The following is a 19,307-nucleotide window of genomic DNA, read 5'->3' on the forward strand; positions in this document are numbered from 1 at the left end:
TCCAAGAGGCAGATAGAAAGTCGGCGGCTCCGGTCTCCGCTGGCAGGGCGCCCTGCAGCCATTTCCACACCCGGCTTCCGCGCCGGGGAGGAAACCACCCTCGCCAGCTCCCCACCAAAAAACGAGGACCCCATCACCCCCTTTAGTGCTGGGTCATTTAGGGTTGGTGGTGGGATGGAGGAAGGGATGGAGGGGATGAGGGATGGAGAGAGGAAGGGATGGAAAGATGGATAGATAGAGGGAGGGATGGAGGGGTGGAGGTATGAAGGGAGGGATAGGGAGGTGAAAGGATGGAAGGACAGATGTGTAGAAGGAGAGAGGGAAGGGAGGATGGTGGGATGGAGGGATGGAGAAAGGGAGGGAGAGAGGAGGAAGGGAGTTATGGATGGAGGGAGGGAAGGATGGATGGATGGATGGATGGATGGATGGAGGGTGGGAGGGACGGAGGGATGGCAGGATGGATTGATGGATGGGCAGACGGATGAGTGGTATCAAGGGGTCTCTCCAGGGCAAGCGAGCCTGGGCGGCACCTTGAATATAAACATGCTTCTTCCCCATATTTCCCTCCAGGCTGTGGCCCCAGGTGCAGCATTTCCACCCCAACCCCCGGCTCTTAGACCAAACCAGAACCACAGGGGAACCCCCACAAAATCCCCAGCCACTGTAGGCTCCCAACCCTCTGCATCGGGCAGTTTCTCCAAACCACAGTCCCCACCAGCCACCTCCTCCATTTGCTTTGTTAAGACAAAGGACCGTCCCCAAGGAGGGATGAGTCTGCCTGGGCTGCCTCCCAAAATTAGGTGGCAGCAAGTGGGAAGGTTAATGCAGCCCCCCCCACCCCCCGACGGGAAGCTTCCCAAGGAACCCAGTAATGATCCCGCATCCTTTCCAAGTGGGAACAAAGGCTGAGAAGACAGGATAGTTCATCATGAGTAAATGAAGGATGTAAATAACAAATAGGGGGAAGATTTATTTAGAGCGAAGCCTCAGGAAATGGCGGGGGCTGGGGAGGGAAATGGGAGAGGAGCCATTTGGTGTCTCATCAAAATCTTGGGGCAGCGTGGGCCGTTGTCCTGCCCGGCACCCAAACCCAAACGGTCCCTTCGCCCCATCCTGTGGGCTTTGGGTATCTAATAGCATCAGCGGCCCATTTTCACGCCGCAGGGGTGAGTTACCCCAGGCTTCTTCTGGCCTCAGATAAGGAGGAGAAAAGCCCGAAAATGGGATTTGGTGGGACAGGGCAGCTGCCTGATGCAATCAGAGCTGCCGGGGGAGGGTGGGGGGGTTACGCAGGCAGGCACCCACCCCATGGCGGGATGCTTTGAGAGGGCTTTTTTTTGCTGTTAAAACACTCACACCCTGCACATTGCAATGCTTGGATGCTTTGGGATGGGAATTTTTGCGTTTCCCAAAGTGTGTGATGGGGGAGATTTTGCACCAGGCCCACACTGGGGGCTGTGGGTGGTCTGGGGGGCACCCAGGAGGGGCACAGGCAGCTGCAGGGACACTCTGTAGTGCGCACACACGTACAACATCCCCACTCACACCCCTCTAAACCCAGCCATAGCACACCCACCCCTCCATGCCACCCCCACACCGCATCCCCCCCAGCCGCACTCCCTCCCCAATCCCCAGAGGGAACTGTGCACACCCTGCTCCTTTTTTAAACAAAATTCATTTATTTGTCACAAAATCCAAAGCGCCGGGGGGAGTTGCCCCTGCCCAAGCCCCCCAGGGGCTCCTCCCAGGGTCTGCCCAGCCCCTGCCTCAGTTTCCCCTTCCCACAAGCAGGGTTTTCCAGCGGGGGCGGTCCCCAAAGCAAGCCAGGCTCTGGGGCAAGGAGGAGGTGGAGGGGTCCCCCCCAAGGAGACCAGCTCGGGGGGCACCGGGGGTGGATCGGGGTGGGGGGGTTAGGCACGGAAGAGCGTCTCCTGAGTGGCAGGGTCCAGCTTGCCCCCCGGGACCAGCCCCCCCTTGCCGCCGGGGGGGTGGCTGTGCCCCGAGGAGTAGCTGGCGGAGCGCTCGGTCCCAGGGCCGGGGGTCCGGCAGCAGAGGAGGGCGGCGCAGGCATGGCGGAAGCGGGGGTCGAAGAAGGCATAGAGAAAGGGGTTGAGGCAGCTGTTGATGTAGGCGATGCCGGTGCAGTAGGGATGGAGGTTGTTGAGGAAGGTGTGGAGGCCACAGGACCACGGCAGCACCTCCAGGTCCATCAGGACGTAGAGGGTCTTGACCAGGTGGAAGGGCAGCCAGCAGCCCCCGAAGGCAGCCACCAGCACCGTGATGATGGTGAGGAGGCGCTTGCGCTTGCGGGGCCCCTCAGCCCGCTCCCGGTGGAAGTGGCTGGCCACAGTGCGGGCGATGAAGAAGTAGCAGGTCAGCATGACAACAAAGGGGGCCACAAAGCCCAGGGCGGTGGAGGAGAGCCCCAGCCCCACCTCCCAGGCGCCCTCCGTGCCGGGGGCGGCCAGGCCCCCGTAGTCCATGTAGCAGGTGATCTTGGTGTCCCCACCAAGGGCAGCCGCCCGCCGCAGCACCAGGGCTGGCAGAGCCAGCAGAGCCGCCAGCGCCCACAGGGCCACCGTGGCCACCAGCCCGCTGACCCGCGAGCGCAGCTTGGCGGTGGCCAGGGGCCGGACGATGGCCAGGTAGCGGTCGAAGCTCAGCCCCGTCAGGCAGAAGACGCTGGCGTACATGTTGACGAAGACCAGGTAGCTGCTGACCTTGCAGGCAGCGGTGCCGAAGGGCCAGTGGTAGCCCAGCCAGGTGTAGGCGGCCCACAGCGGCAGGGTGGCCACGAAGGTGAGGTCGGCGGCGGCCAGGTTGGCGATGAAGGTGTCGGCCGAACGCCGGCGGTCCCGGCCGCCCTTGAAGACGGTCCAGAGGACCAGCCCGTTGCCCGCCGTGCCCAGCAGGAAGACCAGCATGTAGATGGTGGGCAGCAGGGCCAGCGAGGGGCCCCACTCAGCGTACTCACACTCCGTCTCATTGTCCCCATAGGCGTAGGCGTCCGTCGCCTCCTCCATGCCGCCGGCCGCTGGGCTTAGCTCAGCTCAGCTCATCCCGGGCTCACCGAGCTCCTCCAGCCCTCTGAGCCCGGCCCAACGAATCTCACCGCGTTACCTCCCCTTCCTCCTCCTCCTCCGCCCTCCTCCTTGATGGGACGGGCGGGGTGGATGGATGGGGGGAGCCCCCGTGGGAAATTTCACAGCTCCCCCTCTGCCCTCCATCTGGCTCCTTCCTGGGGGGTTTTACCAAGCTCTCACCCAAGTGTCAAAGCTGCAACCCCTGAGATAACCCCGTCCCCCTGCCACAGGGCGGCTGCCTCCCAGGGGACTTCGGTCACCCTGCCAGCGCCCAGGTCCAGTGCAGTGGCTCGGGGAAGCAGTCTTGGCAGGGCAGGGCGGATTGAAGGCTGGGCGGGGGTCCGCCACCCTGCAAGTCTGGATTTGCATGTGGGATTTCACCTTTTGGGGTGCTGCATTCAGCATTTTGCATCAGGGCGTTGCACTTCGGGTTTTGCATTTCGCATTTGGAGCATCGCGCTGGGCATTTTGCGGCAGGGTGTTGCGCGTGGGGGACTTCTGGCATTTGGGATGTTGCGTTTCGCATTTGGCGTTTGGCATTTTGCACTTGGGATTTTACATTTTGCTTCCAGGTTTTTGCATTTTGCAACAGCCACGGCACTGGGAGGGCCCCAGATGGCCAGGACCCTATTTTGCGCGTGATGTGCTGGGGACACCTTTATGCATTTACCAAAAATCTGGGGAGGGGCAGCTCTGAGATCCCCCCAGTCTGCAAAAAGACCATTTTCATGTATCGTCTGCTGCAGGGCCGGACAGCGACTGGGAGCCCTCGCTGCATCCCGGTTCTGCGCAGGCTTCGCCGTCCAGTAAAGGTGCCAAACGCAGCAACACCTTCAGCTGAGCTAAAAAGAAGAAAAATCACACATGCCCCAAAAATAAAGTATTTGGAGGGAGCAGGAGGAGGAGGGAAGCTCTGTGCCGCGGCAGGACACAGCCAACCCCTGGGCAGGGTTGGCCCACCGGGGCCGAACTCTTGCAATTGCAGCTTTGGGGGAAAGCTCTGGAGAAGCCCAGTGGGGCTTTGCAAAAAGTAGAGTCCGAAAAGCCGCAAGTCCTGGAAAATCGCGGGGCGGGCTTGGGCTGGACCAAGGAGCCGGAGGAGCAGAGGGGCCTTTCCCTGCAGGAATAGGTTAATTGTGAGAGGAATGGGCTGCGAAACCAGCAAGGTTAAAACCAAGCGGGAGCCTTGGGGATGGAGGCTGGGGGGTGCAGCCACCGCGGGGTCAAACACCCCCGCGGCCCCTCCCCGGCGCAGCGGGTCCCCTTTGCCGTCACAGTGGTGTAAAGAGAGGGGGTGGTGGGGTGATTCTGTGGCTGAAAAGGGGGGGCAGCTCAAAGGGGTCTCCAAAACTAGAAAAAAATGAGCGGGACGGGAGGGAGAGGGGCTGGGAACTGGGGGTGTGGGTCGGGGAGCAGGGGGAGCCCTGGAGGGGTGGGCACGGCCATCACCAAACTGGCCGCCCAAGAGGGGCCCAAAGCCATCAGCCTGGGAGAACAAACCAGGGCTTAATAGGGCTGGAGATTATGAATAATAAAATATTCTAATGACCTGGGACAGCCCGCTTGGGAAGGCACACATTAACCCCGCGGGGCAAGGTGCTAAGGCCAGCAGGTCTTTGGAAAATTAAAAACTGCTAAAAATTGACGCATAAATGTGATGGCTGCTGATTTAAGTTAAAACCTGAAGTTTGTTTAAAGAAGGGACAGACCCCCACACAATCCGAGCCTGATAAAGACGTTACTTAAGCCTATTAGCTAATAAATGGAATAAAATAGGGAAATAAAAGAAATGCTAATTAGACCCTTGGTATCGCCAGAAACTGCTACAAAGGGAGATGTTCCAGCCCGGGTAACGAAGATCACTATTAATAACGATCTCGGCTATTTTTGTCTTCTGTGGGTAGCGCAGGAGAACAGGTAACCCTTTCCAGTCTTGCCGAAAAGCCACCAGCGACACTGGGGGGCTGAGGGGTCGCCGGTGACCCCCGTGCCGCCCAGCAGCGGGGACAGCTCCACTCGCGCACAGTTCCCGGTGCCACCCCGGGGTCCCGGCCCGGAGCAAGCCCACGCGCAGCCTCCCGCGGTGGGAAGGAACACGCCAACCATCTGGGGACCCCCCGGCTGGGCTCGCCGTAGCCACGGGGGGGGCGGGTCAGTGGCCAGAGCTGAGCAAAGGGCCCCCCGAGCCCCGGGGAGCGGCAGCAGGGTGTTAGCACTGGTGGGGGTGGCGGGGCTGATAACGAACACCATTACCTGTAATGCCATTAGGCAGGGGGACTGTGGCCCGCGGTGTGGGGAGGGGGCTATGGGGGTCCCGGGGTGACGGGCAGCCCTCGGGTGCCCACAGCCCCATCCCGGACAGGAGCAGGAGGCACCGGGGACCTTCTCTCCCAGTCCCCAGGGAATAAATCCCAGGAGGCAGGGGCTCCAGCCGGGTGGCGGCGCAGAGCCGAGCCCACGTCCGTCGCTGCCGGCTCCGCACCACGCAGCCGGAGGGAGCAGCACCCGTCGGGAGTGCTCGGAGGGAGCGGGCCGAGCTCTCGCTGCAGCTGCAGGACGAAGCCAAGGGCTCGGGTGCGAGCGGGAGCCCTCACGCCAGCTCACGGCACCAAGCTTTGCCGGGGAAAAGCTGAGCCCGTCAAGCGTCCGCCGGGTTCCTTGGCTTGGATCTGTGCGACGCATGCCAGGCTCAGGACGAAACCCACCGCCCGGCTCACGGCAGGGGGCTGCCCCACTGGGGACGGGGGAGAGTGGCCGTCTCCCGGGAGCGGTGACCGTCCCCGCGGTGTCCCCGTGCAGCCTCCCCGGCGCCGGTGGGGTCCCGACGCAGGGCCGAGCTCCTGGGGTGCACGGGCACCCCTTGCCAGGAAGGGCAGTGGCTTTGCCACGAAGTGAGATTTGGCGACTTCCTCTGAAGCCGGTTGGAGTTACTCACATCCTACCAGGGAAGCAACAACTCCTCAGCTACATCTCTCCCTCTGGACCTCCCTCTTTCCGCTGGGTCTGCTGGGAAAGAACAGCCTTGGAGTCCCCATCCTGGGGGGGCCCGGGGGTCTCGGAGGGGCAGGTGCCCAAAGAGCGGCTGGGGTGGCAGCTCGGCTCACCCACCTGGCCAAAACCCAGGCGGGAGGGATGTGGGGAGGTTTGGGGCCCAGCTCGGCCTCGGGGATAGGGAATCCCCCTTCCGGTGGGGGTCACGCCGCAGCCGTCGCTCCCCTCCCTTCGCAGGCATCACTTTGGCAGAAGTGGGGCTGCTCAGCGTGTGGGAAGGTTTGGGGCCAAGGTCACACCTGTCCCCCCTCTTCCGTGGGGTGACCCTGGCACCCCACACCCAGCACGGGGGCGGGTAGGGAACATGGAGGCGGGCGCCGTTTGGCCCAGGTGGGCGCGCACGGCCGCTTCGCACGCGTGGGCAGAGGCGTGCACACACGCGTGCGCTCAGCCGCCTGCGCAGGAGTCGGCGGGCGTGCAAGGCAAGTGTGCAAGGGGCTGCTCCTGCAGAGGGGTGCTGGGGGGTGCCAAGGGAGCCGGGGAGCGGGGGGGCACAGCGCCCTGGGCAGGAGCACGGGCATGCAACCAGTGGGGTGGGTGGACGCCTGAGTGGGCCCGTGGGAGGGGGTCCACAATGGCTGAGCATGGAAGCACGCCCACGGCTGCACACACTGCCCCTGTGCAGGCACCCACGGGGGGTCGGGGCGCACCCACGGGGACGTTCCTGTCCCCCAGGGTGGCAGCTCCCGGCCCCAGCTGTGGACAGAGAGCTCCTCCTGGCGGCAGTCCCCGCACCAGCGTCCCCCTCTGCCCCGTGGCCACCAGCCCCAAGGGACGCCCCCTGCAGCGAGCCAGGGCCCCCCCGAACCAACCAACGAAGTTTTATTGTCCTGTCAAAGTGGCACCAAAATTCCGACCAGTTGCTCTTTGTCTGGAGGGTGATGCAAGAGCAGGGGGCGAGGGGGAGGGAGGGGGCTTGCTGCCCACCCCCCAGCCACCAGGGGCACAGGGGCTGAGGGAAGGGGAAGGCTGGGGGAAGACCGTGGGCCAAGGAGGGTGGGGAAGTGTTGGGGAGGGGGACGGGGACCCCGCGAGCATCGTACAAAGTGCATAGATATGTGTGTGTGTGTGTGCGCGCGTGCGCCGCCACGGGGAGGGACCAGGCCTGATCCTGGGGACAGTGGCTGTCAGCCTCCGGGGACGCGCTGGCAGGAGAGCGAGCCTGGAAGAGACACAGCAGGAAGAGGGACGTGAGGCGCCTGCAAGGAGCCCCAGCCCCGGGGGTGACCCAGCTCCAGGGGGTCCCTCAGCTGCACCAGGCAGGAGGGCGCTGCGCCTCTGGCATCTGAGCCCAGGGACATGCTCCCCCCGCCCGGTGCCGTGGGGCCCGTGCCATGGCCCCCTCTGCCTGCACAGAGCCCCAACACCAGTAACGCGGGGAGGCCCCAGCTACGCCCTGCCCCAGGCACTGGGAGGGTCTGGGGTGGGCCGGGGTCCCGCCCCTGGCATCGCCCCAGCTCCCACTCACCCGCTCAAGGTTTCTTCTTCTTCAGCTTCAGCGCTTGCAGCCAGTGTGGGGGAGAGGCTTCAGACCTGGTGAGTGTTGGCACAGCGTCGGCAGGTGCCCCCAGAAACACCCCTGGGACCCGGACCGAGGCCCCGGGGGCAGAGCCAAGTGGGACCCCCGGCCAATCCCTGCTCCCCAGGGGACTCAGGCAGGCAGGGAGGGAGGGCAGGCAGGGAGCTGCCGCGGCGGCTGGGGCTTTAAGGGCTCCGTCCCAAGCACTGTTTAGGGTGGAGCAGCCCTGCTCCCCAGGCAACGGGCCCTGGGAAAGCTGCACCCAGCAAAGCCTCCCCCCGCGCCCAGCTCCAGCCAGCCAAGGGCCCAGCCCAGCCTCCTGCTGCCTGCAAACGCCAGGGGTACCAGCCCAGGGGAGCCCCGGTGCCCCTTTACTCCTCTAAAGCACCCCCAAAGACCTCATGCCTCTGGAAAACCCACCCTCAGCGCTGCCTCAAGCCCTCGATAGGGCACCAAACTGGGTACCAGCCCCCCAGCACCTCCCCACCCTTCAGCATCCTCCCCCCATCCACAGCATTGGCTTCACCTGTCCCCAGACCTGCACCCACACCCCAAGCCCCCCTTTCCCACCCCCACTGCTCCCTGAGCCTGGCCCCCAGGCACAGCCCTCACCTCCCCACCAGGGTCCTGCGCCCCCAGCACTCACCCTGATGACTTCTCCGGCTTGGGGGGCAGCGCCAGGGGTTTCCCACTTAAGCCGGGGATCTTGCAGGACTTGGAGCGCTGCACGTGGGAGTCCTTGGGTGGGGTTGCCTTGCTGTCCCCCGGCAGTGCCCCCTCCTCAGCTGAGCGGTTTCGGCCCCTCAGCTTGGCCTGGGTGCGGAGGAGTGAAGTCAGGCTGGCGCAGAGTGCTCTGGCCCCTCCACCCTCCCCACACTGCTCGACTTTGGCCAACCCCCCACTCCCAACGTGCCTAGTTTCCCCTGCCCTCATCAAACCCTCCCACCCCACACACTCCAGGTCCCAGTGGGACCCACCTTGAGAGCGGACGTGTTGAGGCCGGGGAAGAGCGGCACCTTGACACCCTTGCTTGACGGGGACGCTCGCACCCGCCGGCTCTTGGGTTCTTCCGCTGCCTCCTCGTCCGAGGACGCCGCGGGGCAGGCTGGACGGGGCTCTGCGGGTAGGACGCAGGGCACAGCATCACCGTGAGGCACCTCTGCTGAGGACAGATGGCCCCACGGTCCCTCTCCCGTTTCACTGTCCCACAGGCTCTCACCTGTGGAGTCCCGGAACATCCAGCCGTCCCCTTCTGAGGCAGCCCCAGGGCGGAGAGCTGGCGCCCGGTGCCTACGCTTGCGGCCCAGGTTGGCCTTGCTGCGGTACACGCTGCTGTCCAGGACCTCTGTGTCCTGCAGAGCCACGGGGACAGGTCAGTACTCAGCACCGGGGAGCCCCAGGACCCCCAACCACCCACCCAGCATGCCCGTGGACCCCCACAAGAGCACAGGGGGGCCCTGGATCCACAGCCTGCCCCTTGGGGGGCTCAGGCCAGAAGCTAAAGGCACCAGCCCTAGAAGGGGACAGGAACAGGGCCCCCAGACAAGTGTCTCTGTGACGGCTGGGCGCCCCCAGGGCCGTAGGACAGGGCTGGAATCTGCCCCCTCCCCACTCACCTCCAGGAAGGAGAATTCCTCCCCAGTGTGGTCTGTGGATCCCTTGGGCTCAGGGGTGCCCAGGAAGAGCTGCTTCTCCTCCCAGCTTGGTGGTCTCTTCCCATCCAGGTGGTCCAAGGGGGCTTCTTCACTCTCCGTGCCTGGCAGGGTCCCACTGGCAGTCTCTGGCAGCAGGGGGGAGGCCCTGGGGCTCCGCAGAGCAGCAGCTGGCTCAGGGAGGTCCCTCTCCTCCTCGGTGGGGCTGGACGGCTCACTCTGGGGGGACTCCGCAGCTGGGGGATCAGCTGGAGCATCGCCCGTTGGCAGGCTGGGGTCCGTGAGATGGAGGCTTCTGCTTAGGGAGATGAGACCCCAGAGTTCCTCCAGCTCCAGCTAATGCAAACCCCTCCCCTGCCCCGAACCTCACCTCCGTCAGCCTCCAGGGGAAACTGAGGCACAGGGAGGGCCAAACACAGCTCCCATGAAGTCAGGACAGGACCCAGGTGTCCAGGACTCTCCCCCCTCTCCCAGGATGTCACACCAAGGGGGTGGTACCTCTGGGAAGTTCCCCCAAAGCCCCTTCCCAAAGGCTGGGGCAGAACGTGGGGTCTGGGGAGGGCAGGGAAGCTGCCAGACCCTGTCATAGGGGACTCAGACCACCTCTCCCCCTTGGGGTCAGACCCACCAGTAGGGTCACCAGTCCCCAGGAGGTGGCCAGGGGGACCAGGTGACCAAGGGGCCCCAAGGGGCAGGAGGAGGAGGAGGAGGAGGAGGATCAGGGCCACCCAGGGTGTGGGAAGGTGCTGGCAGCAGTAAACTGCACAGCTCCCAGGGCAGGGGGTGGGGGCTCCCCACTGTCCCACACAGGCTGGCCAGCCTGGGGCCCTCCCGAGGCCTGTGGGGCTTTCACTTCCCTCCTCCTGGTATCCTTATTTTCAGGCAGCCTGAGGGAAATTATCATTTTGGGAAATCCCAGCTCCATGAGTTGGCTGAAATCAGGGTTCCCACATCCTGGCAAAGCAGTAAGGGCACAGGGCTAATTCTGCTGCCTTTTCAGGGGGCCAAGGGAACACCAGCACCCCCCAAAGTTGGCACACGGCTCCCCACATTGGAGGGAGGCAGGCACAAGAAGCCCTGAAGGCATCAACCCCTCCTGGATTAGCTCAAGACAGCAGATCCTGCTGGGACAAGTTGAAACCCAGTCCCTCAAAAAGCTCCTGCTCCAGTTGCGGGGCCGGAGGCTACACGGGGAAATCTGGAGGCTGGGGAAGAGGCACTCTGGCAGCGCAGGGCCCAGGGCAGCAGGTCCCCCAGCTACAAGTGAGGCATGGTGGGACACTGGCACAAGGCCCACAGCATTGGAAGTCCCCACCACATGACAGCACAGGCACCCAAGGGGGATAGATCCCTCCCTGGGGCCGCGCTGACACCACCAGCACCCTCCTTACCGGTCCGCCAAGCCGGTGTCATCTCCCGGGCTCTGCTCCCCAGCACTGAAGTCCCAGCTCCGGGCCGCGCAGCGGGCGCCGAACGCGCTAGCCCACTCCTGGCGCTTGGCCTCAGCGTCGCACAGCTCCACGCTCCATCCGGCCGCGTCGAGGTCCCGACTCCAGCTTGGCTCTTCCACGCCAGCCTCCCGGAGCTGGGCAGAGCTGCCCGGGCCCTGATCCCAGGCCGTCTGGCCTGGTCCAACCCCGCCAGTATCACCAGTGCCCACACAGCTGGTGGCATCCGAGCTGCCAAAGGAGAGATCCCTGTGCCAGTCTCCCCGGGGCTCCGGCAGGCCGCCGGACCTCGCTGCACCAGCCCAGGACATTGAGCCATCTGATGACACTCGGGTGCTGGAGGGATCTGGCACCCGCTCTGTCCCGATGATGCCAAACTGGTTGTGGCGCTCGGCTTCTCCAAGCTCTTCAGCCCAGTCCCTGCTATCAGCCGTACCGCACTCCTGCCGGTCGGTGCTGCCCCAGCCGGGCTCCTGGGCCTTGGGATTGGTGGCACAGGAGCCAGGCAGGCCGTCTTTCCTGACACCAAAAGCATCGACCAGCTCGGTTTGGCCAATGCTGCACTCACCAGCCCAGCTCAGCTGGCCAGGACTAAACTCTCTTTCTTCCTTTTCGGCGTTCACAGAGCTGCACTCGCTGGCCCAGGCTGGTCTGCTGGGGCTGAACTCCCCGTCCCGGGCTTCCACGTCCCTGGTGCTGTACTTGGCATCCCAGGTTGGTCTGCTGGGGCTGAACCCACTGTCCTGGGTCTCCATCTCTCTGCTGCTGCACTTGCTGGCCCAGGCCAGTCTGCTGGGGCTGAACTCCCGGCCCTGGCTCTCCATGTCCCTGGTGCTGTGCTCATCATCCCAGGCCGGTCTGCTGGGGCTGAACTCCCGGCCCTGGCTCTCTGCGTCCCTGCTGCGGTACTCGCTATCCCAGGCTGGTCTGCTGGGGCTGAACTCCCCGTCCCGGGTCTCTGTGTCCCTGGTGCTGTGCTCATCATCCCAGGCCGGTCTGCTGGGGCTGAACTCCTGGCCCTGGCTCTCTGTGTCCCTGCTGTGGTACTCGCTATCCCAGGCTGGTCTGCTGGGGCTGAACTCCCGATCCTGGTTCTCCATGTCTTGGCTGCTGTACTCACCAGTACAAGCTGGTCTGCTGGGGCTGAACTCCCGATCCTGGCTCTCCATGTCTCGGCTGCTGTACTCACCAGTACAAGCTGGTCTGCTGGGGCTGAACTCCCGGTCCTGACTCTCCATGTCCCTAGCGCTGTATTTGCTGTCCCAGGTCAGCCTGCTGCGGCTGAGCTCCTTGTCTGGGCTCCCAGTGTCCCCAGTGCTGGATCTGCCAGCCCAGCCCAGTGTAAAATCCTTGTCCTTGGACTCAGCACCCCTGCTGCTGTATTTACTGGCCCAGTCTGGGGTAAGCTCCCTATCCTTCATCTCTGCATCACTGGTGCCGTATTCGCCAGCCCACACAGGTGTGATCTCCCTGTCCTGGCGCTCTGGGTCCCCGGAGCTGTACCGGCCAGCCCAGCTGGGCTGCCTGGAGCTCAGCTCCTCGTCCTGCTGCCGGCCATGTCCCACACCAAAGCTGCTGCTCCAGTCAGCCTTCGTGGAGCCAATGTCCTCCCCGCTGCCCACACTGTCCAGGCCATAGCCTGTGCCCCACTTGGGTTTGCTGGCACCGAAGTCTTGATCCTGCAGGCAGCTTTCTCCCGCACCATGGGATTTGGACCAGTCACTGCAGCCCAGCCGTGCTTCCCCCATCAGCTCCGTCCCTTTGTAATCGCTGCCCCAGTCCCTCGTGGTGGTGCCAAAGGGCCTGTCCTGCCGGTCCCCATCCCTGACGCTGCAGGTGTCGTCCCAGCTTGATTTGGTCCCAAATTCCCGGTCCTGCTCTGTCTCACCAGGCCACTCTCTCTCCCTGGCCACAGCCTCACGGGTCCAGTCAAAGGTGCCAGCCTGGTGAGGTCTGCCAATGCCAAATTCACTGCACAGGTCCTTCCGTGACCAGCCAAGCAGGTCCTGGGGGAGGAGACGGGGTTAAAGGGAGGTTACGGTCCCAGCTCACACAGCAGAGAGGAGAATTGGAGAGGAAAAGCAGGGGGGAAATACCCTTGGACGCCTGGGGGACACAGCCAGGTTCTGCCACCAGCCCTCCCCACCTGTGGGGCCCCCTGTCCCCGGGCTGGGATACTCACAGCTGCCACGCCCGCCCAGGGCCCTTCCCAGCCCCGCGCCGGCCGAGCCCTCCCCAGCTCGTCCCGCAGCTCCAAGTTGGCCAGCAGCCGCCGGAGGATGGCCGTGGTCCCCGAGTCACCCGCCATGGCTCCCCAGCGGGCCGCACGCGGCAGCGGCCGCACCCCGGCTCTCCCTGGCGTCACGGCACGCTCCCGCTCAGCCTCCACCCAACCCGTCCCACCACCCTACGTACGCCCGGCGAGGCCCAGCCCTGCCGGAGAGGAGCCCAGCGCCACACCGACACCGTGGCCCGCATTAACCCTTGCCGCCACGGAGCCGCCCGGCTCCCCACGCCCCCTTACCTCTGGCCCCTCCGCATCCAGAGAGCTGCGCCCTGCGGCATGGGCCCTGGGCGATGCCAGCAGCTCCGTCAGCCAGCCCGGGTCGGCGTGGGCGTCAGGACCCCTCGAGGATCCTTCGGCCGGGCCCGGCCCACCAGGGCCCTGCAGGCTTACAGAGGACTCGCACGTCGGCACCCAGGCCGAGTCGGCCACGGTGGCCGGATCCGGTAGGGCCAGATCCGGTGGGGCGGCCTCAGTGAGGAGGCCGGGCTGGGCAGGGGGCTTAGGCTCAGCTGGGTCCCAGCTGGGCTCCGTCACACAGAGAGGGGAGCAGGGCACCGTGGCATCCTGCTCTGCCTCCCCTTCCTCCTCCTCCTCCGCCGCCAGGCCCTCAGCCTCTTGCTGGGCCATAGGACCCCCTGGACATGGAGCCGCCTCTGCTCCCCAGCTGCTGGCCACCGTGGGGCTGGGCCCTTCGGACCTGCTGTCCCCCTGGGAGCATGGGGGGCAGGGGGCTGGATCCTCCCCATCCGACTCGCCCTCTTCAGACAACCCCGAGTCGGCCACCTCCCGGATGGGGGAGCGGGGGGGGGATGCTAGCCGTCGCACCCCCCGCGAGGGGAACGTCCACTCGAAGGACTGCGAAAGGCTCCAGCCAGACTCACTGCCCAGGGACGGCTCTGACGGCGGGTCCCCAGGATGGGGCAGGGCACTCAGCGAGCCCCCCAGCTCCCCCATGCCCTGCCCCACGGTCGGGGGCTGCAACACCCCCTCTGAAGAGCGCCGGAGCCCCAAGTCCCTGGAAGGCAGAGAGGGGCTGAAAACAGGACCCTCGGGGGACTGTGGGGATGCTGGGGAGTCATCGGGTCCCTCTGGGGAGCCTGGGGGACGAGAGGCTTTAGCAGGGGGCTCAGGGGGAGGACTGGGGGGGCCCAGGTACTGAGCGGCAGCCTCAGGAGAGCCGGGGGGGCAGGTGACTCTGGGGGGCAATTCAGGAGTGCCGGGGGGACTGGCAGTATCGGGGGATCCCTCTCCGGGAGTGTGGGGGGAACCAGGGGAGCGGGAGACGCTGAGCCGGGGCTCAGCTGCAGAGGATGGAGCACCCGGGGCCTGGAGGGAGGCGGCCGAGACCTCGGCTGGAGGCTGAGGTGGGGATTCGGGGGAGCCAGGGGCCAGTGTGGGGGAGCCAGGGGCCGGTAGCTCTGGGGGGGCATCGGGAGAGCCAGGGGCCGAGGCAGAGGGCTCAGCGGGCTGGAAAGGAGCTCCCGGGGGTGGAGCTGGGCAGGCAGGGGGCCTTGGGGAGCCAGGGGGTTCAAGGGCGCCCGGCTGGAGAGAGGAGAGCTGTGGAAAGAGCGGGGAAGGGGGGTGTCATGTCACTTGAGAGGAAGCTGGAACCACCCCCAAATCACAGCACACACACACACACCCCCCCTACCCTGTTAGCTGGCGAGTCTCCTGCCCACCAGCACCCCCTGCCCTCCCCAAACCCGAGGCAAGAAGTGCCCACGCTTCCTGCCAGCGCCAGGCCCCTTCCTGCGTGACTCAGTCCGGGCGGCTCCCAGTGGCCCCAGCCCTGCTCCGTGCCCCGCTGGGCAGTGCATGGCACTGCCCTGAGCCCCGCACTGCCCCCCTCAAGCACCCACCCGCTGGCAGCATGGAGACAGATGGAGAGGAAGAACTGAAGGAGGAGGAAGTAAAAACACCCCCAGCCCAGACCCCCCAGCCTGCCATGGGGCTGGGCACCCCCTGCCCAGCACCTTTGGGGTTAGTCCCTCTTCCTGGGGTGACCCGGTGCCGCTGCCTCAGCCACCACCCCAAGTGTCACTGTGGCCTGGTGTCCCGGTCACCGCCCCGAGCATGGGAGGTTGGCAGGGAGCCTACAAGGGCCTGCCCTGCCACATACCTGCCAGGTCACCAAACCCTGGCTGGTGACTCATGGCTGCTCCCTGCCCACGCCTCAGCAGCGGCACTGGCACACACCACCCCCTTGAAAATAACCCAGCCCCGCGGCCAGGCACCCAGCACGGGGGCACCTGGCTTCCCCAGAGAGAAGGGCGGTCAGCACCCCAAAGAGAAAGGAGAGACACGCACCCCGCAGAGAGGGAGCCCCGGAGGAGACAGGAGAGCCCCGAAGGAGAGAGCCCAGGAGCGGAGCCGCCACGGCGCGGGAGGGCGAGGCGAGAACTCACGTCAGGGGGGGAAGGTGGCCTCCGGCGTCCACGGGGGTCCCCGGCACAGCTCGGGCCAGCTGGGGGGGAGCTGCTGACGGAGAGAAATGGGGAAGGAGAATAAATTCTTCCTGTGCGCCTCTGCTCTCCTCTCCCACTGCCTGCCAAGGCACCTCTGGCCGCAGGAGGATGGGGTTGGCGAGCCACAAGAGGCCCTTCGATTGCTGCAAGCCATACCCAAAACTAGCACCAAACTATCAGCAAAGTTTTGACGGCAGGGGGGAAGGAGGCAAACCAGCCACAATCCCTTTCCGGAAAGCTTTCAGTCCTTTGGAGAACGAGTTTCTCACACTTGGGTTTAAAATAGCCCCCATCTCGCTCTCCTGGAGGTGCCCAGCTTTTGGGAGCATGGCCAAGCGCTGGCTTTCACCCAGGACATCCTGCAGCCAGGAGTCCCACAGATCTGCTGGCTCCCTCTGCCTTGGCACAGCCCGGAAGGGAAAAAAATAGCAAGGGTGGGAAAAGGGAGCATTTCCCTGGGGGAGCGACCCCCTCCCCATTATTCCCAGCCTCGGGGCAGCCCCTGTCCGGGCAGCGGACAGCCAGCTGGCTTGCTTCCCAGCCCTCGGGGGCTGCAGGCACGGAGGCAGCTCCTCAACTGGGACAGCCCGTTCCTGTGGTCTGAACAAACCGCCCGGCACTGCGGCGGCTGCCCCAGCCTTCCCACGGAGGCAGCTCAAGGCGCTGCCTGCTGAGGAGGAACGCCGACCTCGTGCTGGCAACCAGACCTCAGCTCCGTTATTCCCATCCCTGCAGCCTCTTGCCCCACCGGGATTAGTCCCCGGTCCCTCACCTCAACTCGGCAATCGGGCATCTGTCATCCCCCATCCCCAGCTCGGCCACCACGGGCTGGGGCATCTGGCGGGCTTCGCTGGGTGGGGCTCCGTCTGCCTCCCCACTGAGGCATCTCCGGAAGGCAGTGAAGGTCTTGGAGCCGAAGCGAGAGGAGGTATCAGGGCAAAAGGGTGAGAGCCGGGCTCGGTCTGGGCTCCCCGGGCCCTCTCTGCTGTCCATTTTGGCCAGGATCTCTTCCACGGTGGTGCCAGGAAATCGGTCTGGTTTGGACGCCACCGGCACTGGCGTCACCTTGAAGGGAGCCGGGCCTTTACGAGGAGGGGTCGGTGGGGCGGCAGGCACCTCCTCACTGGGGGTTGAACCCGAGTCCTCAGAAGCTGCGAGTGGAGGGGACAGGAGACCCTTCCCGTTGGGGGTCTCAGGCGACTTGAGGGTGAAGGAGGGGCGCCTGAGGGGCCCCACCGAGCTGCCCCCACTGTAGGGCTGGGGCCCTGCCAGGCGGTTTATCTTCTCAGCAGAGGGTAGCTCCGGGCGAGGGTGCCGCGGCCCTGGCGGGGGGTGCGGCAGGGAGGGCTTGGTGGGCACAGCTGGCTTGGGCAGCACCCGGGGTTTGGGCCGGACAGGTGGCTTGGGGCGAGCATTGGCTGCAAGAGAAGCGAGGAGAGGAGAAATGCCACATTGGAGGAGCACCACAGCCCCACCGGGCTCCCTGGGGAAGGCCAGCAAGGCACACCAGATCTCAGGTGCCAGCCTGGCATCCTCCGGTGGGGGGGCTTTCCCAGCACAGACCAAACCAGCAAACCCCCCAACCCCGATTTCTCCCACATCCACAGGAACAGACCTTTGTCAGGGCTGCCAGCTGCCAGCCCAGCCCCACCAGTGGAAGCACAGGGCAAGGTGGGGCGCAGGGGCTGCGGCTGTGAGGCCATGGTGAAACCAGGGCCGGAGCTCAGTGGACACGGTGGAGGGTCAGCCCCTGGGGAGAGAGGAAGGAGGAAAAAGCATTTCAGGGAGCGTCCCTTTGCCAGGGCTCTGAGGCCAGCGGGACCCGGTAGCTGGCAGCCACCTCCGCCGGCCATGCTGTGCCGTGGTACCAACCTCCCAGCCCTGCGCTGAACCCCAGCGTCCACCTGTGCCGGCACTCAGACAGCGTGGCAAACCGCTATCGCATCGCCAACCCCCTCTTTGCCCGTACCACCCTTTGTACACCAGCCCCGGCTCGCCTGCACCAACATGTGTGTACCCTGCCCTCATCCACCTGGACCGGCCCCTGCACACCATGAACTCCCCAAACACCCTGCAGCTCTTCATTTACCCACACCAGCCCTGAGTTAGCCCGTCCCAGCACCCAGACACACACCCGTCACCCCCACCGACCTGTGCCAACCCCCCCAAACACCGGGCTGGGCCCCAGTTTGCCCCAATTACCACACCAGCCCTCTCCCCTGCACACCAGTCCCAGTCCGCCTACGCCAAGCCCTCGCCAAGGCCCGCAGGCCGTGTCCCGACCCTCGGCCGGCCTGTGCCACCTCCCGGCACCGCACCGAGCTCCGCAGGCTGTGCCGGCCCCTCCGGCGCCGGGGGCACCCCCGCACACGCGCCCCGGCCGCGGGGTGCCCCACTCACCTTCCCCACAGCAGCCTCATGTCCGGGGTGGGCCGGGGACACGGGTGGGGGGTCGCAGAGGGGGGGGGTTACCGTCCCCACGGGTCTCACGCAGCCGCCGCCGCCGCTCCCGTGACTCACCGGGGCTGCGGGGACAGGAAAAACCCGCTCGGTGCCTCCTCCCGGCCCGGCCCTCCGCGGCCCTCCCCTCCCCGCTCCCTCCTGCCCCGCCGGGGCCCACCCCCCCCCGGCCCCCCTCCCACGGGTGAACCGGCGTCACGGCCGCCCCAACCCACATCTGGAAACCATCGGGCCCGTTTCCCAACCCCTTGGCAGCCCCGGGACGATGACGAGGCGCCGCTCCCCGCCCCGGGATGCGGGTCCGTCTATCCGTCCATTCCGCCCCCCCCCCCCCCCCCCCCCCCGCCCCACAACACTCCTCCGGCGGGGCCTACTCCCGTTGCCCCGGCAACAAAACCCCCGCTCGAGTAGCTGGGTAGGCCGCAGCCAGCAGGCCTAGGCCGGTCGCTTGGCAACGGAGCCCCCCGCTCGATTTTGGGGAAGGGGGGAGGTACCGGGCCCGCGGGGCCCGCCGGGGATGAAGCAGCTGGACCCCGCGGCTTCGGTCCTAGTGGGCCCCACGAGCCCGGTGTGAGGATCCCGGTTCCCCGTAGGCCCGGCCCACCGGAGCGACCCCCGCCTCACCCGCCGCCGCCGCCGCCGCCGCCGTCGTTGCATATTCATGAGCGCGCGTGCCCGCCCTCCCTTACGCGGCTGGCCGCGCCCCCTCCGCCCCACCCCTCCGCCCACCAACGAGAGCGGCGGGCCAGAGCGGCCCCTGCGCCGCGTGGCCGGGTGGGACCGCCGAGAGGAAGGGCTAGAGAGGCGCCGCGCCACACCCCTCCCGCCGCGGGGTTTACCACAGAAGGGGCGCTAGCGGGTCTCCCACCGCTGCCTGACCGCTGGGGTGCTGCTGGCGGTGCACCGCCGCCGCGGTGGGTACCCTCCGATGCAGCTGGGTCCTGCCCGCCCACGGACACCCCTGCCCCAGGCCCTGCTGCAGCGCACAGCCGGCTCGCAACACCCTGTGCCCTCCCAACCTAGCGCCCCACCACCATGCACAGCCGGCTGGCAGCACCCCCAGCCTTCCCCGACTCACCCCATTACACCCCACAACCTCCCTGCCCGACACCTGACCACAACGCACAGCTCCCTGCGACACCCCAGCTCCAACACACAGGCAGCTCGCAACACCCCGCCAGCAGGAGGCTGGGGGTGCCGGTAAAGCCACGGGCAGCCGCGGCCTCGCCCCGTCCCCCAGGGCCGGCTCCCCGCAGCCAGGCCGGGAAGCGGCCGCCGTCATGGGGAAGCAGCGCTGATGGGATGGGGCCGGTTCCCCCCACCGCGGCAGCTCATCAGGGAG

The 19,307-nt window shown here is 66.0% G+C and overlaps 2 protein-coding genes across 6 annotated transcripts; both read right to left on the minus strand.

Annotated features, from left to right (window-relative positions):
• Window positions 1–1,656: 1,656 nt before the first annotated feature.
• Window positions 1,657–3,122, minus strand: APLNR (apelin receptor). The gene has a single exon (XM_064453195.1). The coding sequence runs from the start codon at window positions 3,021–3,023 to the stop codon at window positions 1,911–1,913; it is 1,113 nt and encodes a 370-aa protein (XP_064309265.1). The 5' UTR covers window positions 3,024–3,122; the 3' UTR covers window positions 1,657–1,910.
• A 3,817-nt stretch (window positions 3,123–6,939) lies between these two features.
• Window positions 6,940–18,580, minus strand: TNKS1BP1 (tankyrase 1 binding protein 1). 5 transcript variants are annotated; one of them, XM_064453190.1, is made up of 13 exons: window positions 18,460–18,580; window positions 17,906–18,030; window positions 17,121–17,255; window positions 16,278–16,923; window positions 15,446–15,515; window positions 13,278–14,597; window positions 10,697–12,759; window positions 9,270–9,603; window positions 8,873–9,005; window positions 8,631–8,770; window positions 8,300–8,466; window positions 7,603–7,667; window positions 6,940–7,296 (listed from the first exon to the last, which is right to left on the minus strand). In XM_064453190.1, the coding sequence occupies exons 3-12, from the start codon at window positions 17,206–17,208 to the stop codon at window positions 7,607–7,609; spliced, it is 5,022 nt and encodes a 1,673-aa protein (XP_064309260.1). In that variant the 5' UTR covers window positions 17,209–17,255; window positions 17,906–18,030; window positions 18,460–18,580; the 3' UTR covers window positions 6,940–7,296; window positions 7,603–7,606. The 5 variants fall into 5 exon arrangements, with proteins under 5 accessions (XP_064309260.1, XP_064309259.1, XP_064309256.1 ...); XM_064453189.1 differs by having other exon boundaries at window positions 9,270–9,600; window positions 15,446–15,518; XM_064453186.1 differs by having other exon boundaries at window positions 15,446–15,518.
• Between the last annotated feature and the right edge of the window lie 727 nt (window positions 18,581–19,307).

The sequence above is a fragment of the Phalacrocorax carbo genome, chromosome 5 (genome assembly GCF_963921805.1).
Source record: "Phalacrocorax carbo chromosome 5, bPhaCar2.1, whole genome shotgun sequence".
Taxonomy (NCBI): domain Eukaryota; kingdom Metazoa; phylum Chordata; class Aves; order Suliformes; family Phalacrocoracidae; genus Phalacrocorax; species Phalacrocorax carbo.